This window comes from Centropristis striata, chromosome 10 (assembly GCF_030273125.1).
Source record: "Centropristis striata isolate RG_2023a ecotype Rhode Island chromosome 10, C.striata_1.0, whole genome shotgun sequence".
NCBI lineage: Eukaryota > Metazoa > Chordata > Actinopteri > Perciformes > Serranidae > Centropristis > Centropristis striata.
The window spans coordinates 20,540,936-20,550,375 of NC_081526.1; the positions used below are offsets into that span (position 1 = coordinate 20,540,936).

Genomic DNA, 9,440 nt, shown 5'->3' on the forward strand with positions numbered 1-9,440 from the left:
CCACCAGGAATTGCCTGCCCCGGCCCCTGTTGCGCACTGCCAGGAGGGCCTTGACGGAGTAGACGGGACCACCGTCGACCATCCGGGGGGGTGGAGGGGGTACCGCTGCAGGGACCATGGAGCTCTCCTTGACTGGTTTCACCCGGCTGACGTGGAAGGTGGGGTGGACTCTCAGGGACCGGGGCAGACGTAGACGAACCGAGGAGGGACAGATGACCTTGGACACTGGATATGGACCGATGAACCGTGGAGCCAGTTTCCTGGAGGCAACATGGAGGGGCAAGTCCCGCGTAGAAAGCCAGACCTTCTGGCCAGGCTCGTATGCTGGGGCAGGTCGGCGCCTCCGATCAGCAGCCCTCTTCATGCTGTCCACACTGCGAAGGAGAACCTTGCGGGCGGCTGCCCAGATGCGGTGGCAGCGCCTGACCATAGCATGGGCCGATGGGACCGTGATCTCCCTTTCCACCGCAGAGAAGACCGGGGGCTGGTAGCCGAAGACACATTGGAATGGTGACATGCCGGTGGCCGAGGTAGGGAGTGAATTGTGGGCATATTCCACCCACACCAGATTCTTGCTCCAGGAAGATGGGTTCTGCGACACCAGGCATCGAAGGCATGTCTCCAGCTCCTGGTTTAAACGTTCTGTTTGGCCGTTCGATTCCGGGTGATACCCAGAGGTGAGGCTGGTGGTAGCTCCGATGAGCTTGCAGAATTCTTTCCAGAATCTGGAGATGAACTGGGGCCCCCGGTCTGAAACAACATCCTTGGGAAATCCATGGATACGAAACACATGAGTCATCAGAATCTCAGCTGTTTCCTTGGCAGAAGGCAGCTTGGGCAAGGCAATAAAATGAGTCATTTTAGAAAATCGGTCCACCACTGTGAGGACAGTGGTGTTACCTTCTGAGACCGGGAGCCCCGTGACGAAGTCGAGGGAGATCTCAGCCCAGGGACGAGTAGGAACCGGGAGTGGCTGCAGCAACCCCATCCGTGCTCTGGATGAGGTCTTGTTGCGGGCGCAGATGGAACACGCCTCCACATACTCCCGAACCTCTCGCTCCATGGAGGGCCACCAGAACCTCTGGGAGATGACGTGCATGGTTCTTTTGACTCCTGGATGGCAGGTGAGCAGCGAGGTGTGAGCCCAATGGATCACCTGTGGACGCATGTTAACAGGGACAAACAAGCGATTTGCCGGACAACCATCAGGTGTTGGATTCTCACCATTAGCTCGCTTCACCTCAGATTCTATTTGCCAACTCACCGCTCCTACCACACAGTTCAGTGGTAGGATGGGTTCAGGTTCCTTGGCAGGAGGCTCGGGTTCGAACAGACGAGACAAGGCGTCAGGCTTGGTGTTCTGGGAACCCGGCCTGTAGGACAACACAAAGTTAAAACGGTTAAAAAACAATGTCCACCTAGCTTGACGTGAGTTCAGTCTTTTAGCTTTGCGAATATATTCCAGATTCTTATGATCTGTCCAAACAATGAAAGGGTGTTGCGCACCCTCTAGCCAATGTCTCCACTCTTCCAAGGCTATTTTAACAGCCAACAACTCACGGTTACCGACGTCATAGTTTCTCTCTGCCGGCGAGAGCTTCCGGGACAGGAAGGCACAGGGGTGAAGCTTGTTGTCCTTTTCGGAGCGCTGAGAGAGTACAGCTCCCACCCCATTATTGGAGGCGTCCACCTCCACCACGAACTGCCGGCTGGGATCAGGAACCGTGAGGATGGGGGCGGTAGTGAACCGGGCTTTGAGCTGCTGAAAGGCCTCCTCAGCTTGAGGGGACCACAGGAAAGGAGTCAGTGGAGATGTGAGTACATGGAGGGGTGCAGCTATGGCGCTGAAGTTTCTGATAAACCGTCTGTAAAAGTTAGCAAATCCCAAGAATTGCTGAACCTTCTTACGGCCATCAGGTGTAGGCCACTGAGCCACAGCGCTAACTTTTGCCGGATCCATTTGCATCTCTCCAGGGGCTATGATGAAGCCAAGGAAAGATGTGGAGTTGGCATGGAACTCACTTTTTTCAGCTTTAACATACAATTGGTTCTCCAGCAGCCGCTGCAGAACCTGACGCACATGGCGAACATGAGAATTTGAGTCTGGGGAAAAGATCAAGATATCATCTAGGTAAACATAGACAAAGTGGTTCAGGAAGTCTCTGAGTACATCATTTATCATGGCTTGGAAGACAGCCGGAGCGTTAGTCAATCCAAATGGCATAACCAAGTATTCGTAATGTCCACTAGGTGTGTTAAAGCCAGTCTTCCATTCATCACCATCTCGGATGCGAACCAGGTGGTAGGCGTTTCTCAGGTCTAATTTGGTAAAGATCTTGGCCTGTTGAAGCTGATCAAAAGCGGACGACATGAGTGGCAGAGGATACCGATTTTTAATGGTAATCTCATTGAGGGGCCCATAGTCAATGCATGGCCGGAGAGACCCATCTTTTTTACCCACAAAAAAGAAGCCTGCCCCAGCTGGAGATGAAGAAGGCCGAATGAGGCCAGCTTTTAATGAGGACTCAATATATTCAGTCATGGCCTTCCTCTCAGGGCCAGAGATAGAATATAATCTACCCTTAGGAATTGGGGCCCCTGGTATCAGGTCAATGGGACAGTCATATGGTCTGTGAGGGGGAAGGGAAGTAGCCTTACTCTTGCTAAAAACCTCACCCAGATCATGATAACACCTCGGGACTGATGTCAGGTCAGGAGGTTCAGAGTCTGTGGCACATTTAACAGAGACAGCATTAAAAACAGTCTTCACATTCAAATCATGACATGTTAAACACTTGTCCTTACAGCTATCAGCCCAGCTCAAAACCCTCCCAGTGCTCCAGTCAATGTGTGGGTTATGTTCTTTTAACCAAGGAAACCCCAGAATAAGAGAGTGCTGGGGGGAGCTAAACAAATGAAAACACATGAGTTCATGGTGGTTATCAATGATCACTGTCAGTGGTTCAGTCTTATGAGTAACCCGGAATATCAAACTCCCATCGAGAGCACTGGCCTCTATAGGCCGGGCTAATTGTTCAGTTTTCAAGTTGAGTCTTTTGGCAAAGTCCCAGTCTATGAGGCTCTCGTCGGCCCCTGAGTCAATGAGGACCTCAAGATCAGCCGTGGTGTCATGATGCTTTACCTTGATCGCTGTTAGGGTTCGGGGAGAGACTTCAGCCGAGGAGAAACGGCTCACCAGTACTCTCCCATCTACTGGCGAGCCTGCTCTTTTGCTGGACACGCGGCGAGGAGATGCCCCTGCTTCCCACAGTAGAAACACCTGCCTTCCTGCAGTCGGCGACGACGCTCCTCGGAGGACAATTTAGCACGTCCCAGCTGCATGGGCTCCTCTTCCTCCTCAGAGGACACCTTCCTCCGTGGGACTGGTGACGGGAAGCGTGAGGAGCTCAGGCGACTGAGTGGAGGGACTGCAGTGCGGCCCCCGTGGCGACCAGCCGATGGCGCTGCTAGGTTCCGGCTTCGTTGATGCTCCTGTAAACGGTTATCAGTTCTTATGGCTAGGGTGATCAAAGAGTCAAGGTCAGATGGCAGATCAAGGGGTACTAATAAGTCCTGGATCTGGTCAGAGAGACCCTTAAGAAAGACGTCATAAAGGGCCGTGGCATTCCACCCGCTGTCCGTGGCTAGGGTGCGAAAGCGGATAGCATAGTCACACACAGGGTCGATTCCTTGTCTGATATTGCTCAACTCACGTGCTTTCTCTCGATCGGACGAGAGGGGATCAAAAGTTCTCCTCAGAGCCTGCTTGAATTCATCGAGGGACCCACAGATTGATGAATCACAGGACCACTCGGCCGTAGCCCACGCCCTCGCTCTCCCGGTGAGATGGGAAATCATAAATGCCACTCTAGACCTCTCTGTAGGAAAGGCTGAGGGCAAGTGTTCATAATGCATTTCACAGTCAACAATAAAGGCTCTGCATTCTCCGGACTCACCAGAAAACTTTTCAGGTGGGGCGAGGCGAGGAGCCGCTGCGTGGATCACTGGGGCCGATGATGCTCCAGCAGCTGCCGGGGACGGTGGGGCTATAGTGTCAGGAGAGGGGGGATCCTTTGTGAGGTGAGCGAGGACTTGACGTACTTGGGCTGCCAGGAGGTTCACTTGGGTAGTGATGGTGTTTTTGAAGTCCTCCTGACAGTTCGCCAGCTCCTTCACGCCACTATGCAGACAGGACATCTGATCCTCCTGCTGGTTCAGTCGGGCGTTTTGGGAGTGAAGGGCCGCTGTCAGCTGGTTTGAGTCGGCTGGGTTCATGCTTGGCCAGTTCGTTCTGTCACAACTGAACGAGGACCCGAACCCAAATGCACGACTCAGACAAAGTTTACAAAATAGACTATCCTTTATTTAGGAAAAAGTAACAAAGAAAAATCACTCTTGCTGAGGAAAATCAAAAACTACACGAGAAAACAAAGATCACTCACTGAGAGGAACAACAACAAAAAATCACTCAAGAGAGGAAAAACACGAAGGCTACAAAGTATCAAAATAACAAGAAGCAAAGTGCCAAAAATACAAAACCTGACGTGGACAAGATACAAGGAAATGGCTGGCGTGGGTCTTACTGTTTCACAAGACAAGACGAACTGGCACAGGACAAGGGGAAACACAGGCTATATATACACACACAAGGTAATGGGGAACAGGTGGGAACAATCAGGGCGGGGCAGACAATCAGACTGGTGACACACGAGGAAGGGCAAGTGACCTGAAACGAGAGGAGAGTTAATTTCCAAAATAAAACAGGAAGCCACTAGACAACATGGACACAGGACAAAACATATAACTTAACACAATTTCTTGGACATGACACCGTGGCCCTTTCAAAATTTCCCCAGAGGAAATTTTCTAGTTATTATTATTATTGGGGTTGCAGCCATGCAAAGTTAGTTATACCCTCCTCAATTAGTTGGCTGCCTGTATCGTATTGCTTACATGACAGTTAATTAATCATCTAACTGCAAAGAGCTGACTATAACCTGCTTCCTTAAGTGCATGTCAAGGCACTCGTTGTGTGTCTGTGTTGGTGTGTGTGAGTGTGTCAGAGCTAAATCAGTGAGATTGTGTGGAATTTGTGGAGCTGGTTGATATTGATGAGAATCAATGTGTGCGTGTGTAAGAGTGAATGAGTTATGGGGTACATGTTCTTGTGTTCTTATTGCTTTGGATCCTGTAGCTCTTGGTTACACAACTTGATTTATTGTATTAGTGACTGAGTACATTTAAATCTGCTCTTCATCACACAGTATAGGTGACATGTTTTTATGAAACTTTTACTTGGCTAACATTTCTTGTAAAGTCAAGGAAGGCTGCACTGTCCATGTCCATGTAGTCAGATTAGTTTTGGATTGAGATTTATTTACAAACTCATCACACTAAATAATGAGTGTAAATAGCATTTTCCCCCTCTTCTCTTCCTCCCCAGGACCCAGACCTGAACCTGAATCTGTCCAAGTTCTTGCTACTGTCTTAAAAATGCACAAGAGTACACCAGGTGTAGGTCATGGATATCTAAGGAGACTCCCACAATGACTGAAATCTTCAACAAATACCCACGCTTCTTGGATATGCCAAGTCTGGTAGGTCTCTCATTACAGCTCAGTCATTATTCATAATATCCTTTAATTACTTAAGATATTTTAATAATACAATACAAAAGTTCTGATATTGTAAGTAACACTGTTGATTTAGAATATATTCTGAAAATGTCTCTTTTCTGTCTTTTGTAAGCTGGATATCGAATTCGGCAAAATGACGGACAGAAAGACTGACCTGTTCATCAGGTGATTGGAAGCCAGCATCATTCCAAAGCATCTCTTATGGAGAAGACCAAAGTGATGGTGTGTGTGTGTGTTTGTGTGTGTGTGCGTGTGTGTGTGTGTGTTTTTTCCCTTTACATACACACATCTCTGCGTGTAATTGATTAATTATAACAAAAGTGACCACATCTTTGATTTGAAGGGCCAAAGGCTGAAACATATAATATACATATAAACATGTATGTCTGTAAGATGTTAGGGCCCTAGTCTTGTTTCCTATTTAGCAGTGATGTTTTTGATCAGGGGAGTACTTTCTCAGCAGCCCAATCCATGCTGTTTTTCATATTAAATATCCACAGCTGTAATGCTAAGTCACTAATGCAAAGTTTATGGGGCCACCCTCCGGTTTATACAAGTCCTGAAATCAGAGCTGAGTGAGGCCAGAAATCAATTAATGAATTTTATTAAAAATTACCATATTCATTGTGGAAGTCTCTAGATCCTGCTCCTCACTCCTCTCCCTGCTCCTCTCTTCACTCCTCTCTCTGCTCCTTTCCTTACTTTTGTTTACAACACATTTGTTGAACCTCTCATCTGTTCTCGTTTAATTTTTAGATGAAAAGTGCTACACATTTTCTGCCACCAACACCTGGGAGTCGCTGCAGTGTGAAATCTGCAATATCAGACAGCATCAAAGACCCAACCACAGCTGATCTACTTTGATGAGCATTTGAATGCTTATGCTGTACCACAAACTAAAGAATATGAAATGATCAGCCTGACTGATGCCACAGATGTCAGGCCTTTGGTCATAATGTTAGGTTTCAATACAGATGAGCTATACTTAAACCCAAGGTATACGATTGTTTAACTTCATACACAAGCTCAGTGATACAATCAGATAACTTACTTTAAGATAATTGTTAATGTACTTTTGTGTGCTCATGAATTGTTCTATATCCTGGCAACCTTTGACCATTGGTTAAATGGTAAACACTTTTACATCTGTCCGTCCCTTTAATATTTAAAATTACAAATGCCTGTCATGGTTAACACATTAAGTTGCAATATTAACACATTAAGTAGTAATTTTTGGTAATATTCAGTTACACATAATCAACATGTAATGTGTTAAAATGACACATTTTGTGTGTTAAATCACCTGACACAATTTGTGTGTTAAAATGGCTCACACATTTATTGGGTTAAAATTGACACAACGTGTAGACCATGAGCACACTCACTACTTGTGTTGAAATTCTGCACAACATGTGTCATTTTTAACACATCTCTTTTTGCAGTGTACCCACTGCAGACCAGGAACATCCAACAAGAGTGTAGTTTTGGAGATGCTCTGACCAAGTCTAGCCAAACTATTTAGCACTTTGTCAAAATCGCTTAAATCCTCATGCATGTGTATTTTTACTGATTCTAACACATCACATCACATGCTGATCTGGACTGTGGACTAATGATTTATATATAATTCATATAATAGGTTTGGTTTAACTGACAGTTCCTAATCCTATTTTTCACATACTGAACAAAAACACATTATGACTTCCATATTACAGAGTAGTCCAAACAAACAAACAAAATGTGGCTTTGTGTTGTGTTGCCACCAAACTTGAACTGAACTGAATAATCTCTGGACAACACTAGGGCACTAGGAAATTTAATTTCCCTTAAAATGACTTTGGTATTTTGAAAAACTGTAGTAAGTTAACTTCAAAAGTAACATGCAGGCCAATAATAACAAAACAGGTAAAGAACAAGTTGATAATTACAAGCGGGAGACAAGAGAGAGAGAGCATGAGAGAGGAAGGTTTCAGGGAAAGTGATGAAGATGATGGTGTGATGTGCAAAGTGAGGAGATAAGGGACAATAGAGTCCATAATACACAGAGGGGAAAAGGAGGTCTGGGACTCTAAGAATGTGAGAGAGGTAAATTAGTTCATGACTCTTTTGTTCAGAAAGCTGCCAGAGCTGCAGCTATCTGCAGATCTCTGAAGATGGAGGTTGAGGATGATTGGGAGCTCTGTTTCCCAGAACTCGGCAATATCTCCTGCTGGAAGCCACAGTCTGCTTGGCCTGAAACATTGCTCACTGTTGTGCTGTACTCCATCTCTGTTCTCACTGCGGTCCTGAACCTGCTCATCATCATCTCAGTCTCCCACTTCAGGCAGAGATTAACTTTTTAGTTTCTCTTTACAGGTTCTGTAACATGTGATGAACTTCTGTAGATTAAGAAGAATTGTCTTTGAAATGGTACTGACTAATGTTGCTCCTCTAACACTAGTCTTACCTTCTGTCTCCCTGACTGCATGCTAATGCAAAAATCCACTGTGACCTCTATATTTTAATTTAAATCGTCTACACTTAGATATGTTCACTGACTGCACAGTGACACTGAAATGTCTGACTTTGACACTGGACAATGTGGTTGAAGTCCTGTCTCCTACCAGTAGTCAACATCGCTGTTTACCCACTGTGTCCTCTGAATATACTTAACTATGTGCTAACTGTGGCTGATCAGAAACAATTCAAATTCATAAATCAGTCTTTATGAATAGCTGTATGAATTTTTGGTCAATTTGTCATGAGGACTGTTTTGTAGAATAATGCTTTCCTCTTTTCCTCCAGGCAGCTCCACACACCCACCAACATCCTCCTCCTCTCTCTGGCTGTCTCAGATTTTCTTGTGGGCCTCCTGCTGATGCCAGTTGAAACATTTCAAATATCATCTTGCTGGTTTCTTGGTGACCTTGTGTGTTCTCTTTTTATGTTTGTGTCCTATATTATTGTCTCTGCCTCAGTCGGAGACATGGTGCTCATATCAGTTGACCGCTATTTGGCTATTTGTGACCCTCTGCATTACACCACCAGAATCACTGTGAATAGAGTTAAAGTCTGTGTTTGTCTTTTATGGCTCTGCTCTTTTGCCTACAATAGTTTTTATTTAAATCTGGATCTGATCGAAAAAGAAATCTTTGTTTTTTGTGATGGCACGTGTGAGGCTTTATCGGACTCATCTGCTGCCGACATTGATCTTCTTATAAACTTTATTGTTCCCGTTACTGCCATTATAGTTTTATATACGAGAGTATTTGTTGTGGCTGTGTCTCAAGCTCGTGCCATGCGCTCTCACATTACAGCTGTCACAAAGCAGATTTCAGTGACTAAAACAGAAAATAAATCTGAGCTGAAAGCAGCCAGGACTCTTGGTGTTTTGGTAGTTGTGTTTCTAATGTGTTTCTGCCCTTTTTACTGTGTAAATCTGGTTGGGCAAAGTTACTTCAATTATTCAACTGCATTTTTTGTGACGTATTTGTTTTATTTTAACTCTTGTCTAAACCCTGTGATTTATGCCTTGTTTTACCCCTGGTTCAGAAAAACAGTTAAAATCATTGTTACTCTTCAGATACTGAGGCCTGGCTCCTGTGAGGCCAACATACTGTAGAGAAGCTGTGGAAGGATGAAGTAATGAAATTGGTGAGAAAAAAAGTAGTATTCCTGTGTTTTTCCCTCTCTGCTGATTATTATATACAAAGGAAGTAGAAGTCGAATAATAATGAGATGGGCAAAATGTTGTTAGAAACTGAAAACTAAACAATGTGATGATATCTCCAATACGAGGTCGCTATAATACCACAGGTGTGACAA

At 45.4% G+C, this 9,440-nt stretch overlaps 1 protein-coding gene across 1 annotated transcript; it reads left to right on the top strand.

Moving 5' to 3' along the window:
- Positions 1-7,789: 7,789 nt before the first annotated feature.
- On the top strand, positions 7,790-9,237 carry LOC131978510 (trace amine-associated receptor 13c-like). Its single transcript, XM_059342168.1, has 2 exons — positions 7,790-7,959; positions 8,421-9,237. Exons 1-2 carry the CDS (start codon positions 7,790-7,792, stop codon positions 9,235-9,237), a joined length of 987 nt encoding a protein of 328 aa, XP_059198151.1.
- Positions 9,238-9,440: the final 203 nt, after the last annotated feature.

What these genes read in the sequence shown, in the direction of transcription:
- LOC131978510 (XM_059342168.1), top strand. Translation starts at nt 7,790, where the DNA reads ATGGAGGTTGAGGATGATTGGGAGCTCTGTTTCCCAGAACTCGGCAAT. An exon ending in ATCTCAGTCTCCCACTTCAG is followed by an intron (nt 7,960 to 8,420) that starts GCAGAGATTAAC and finishes CTTTTCCTCCAG; the next exon opens with GCAGCTCCACACACCCACCA.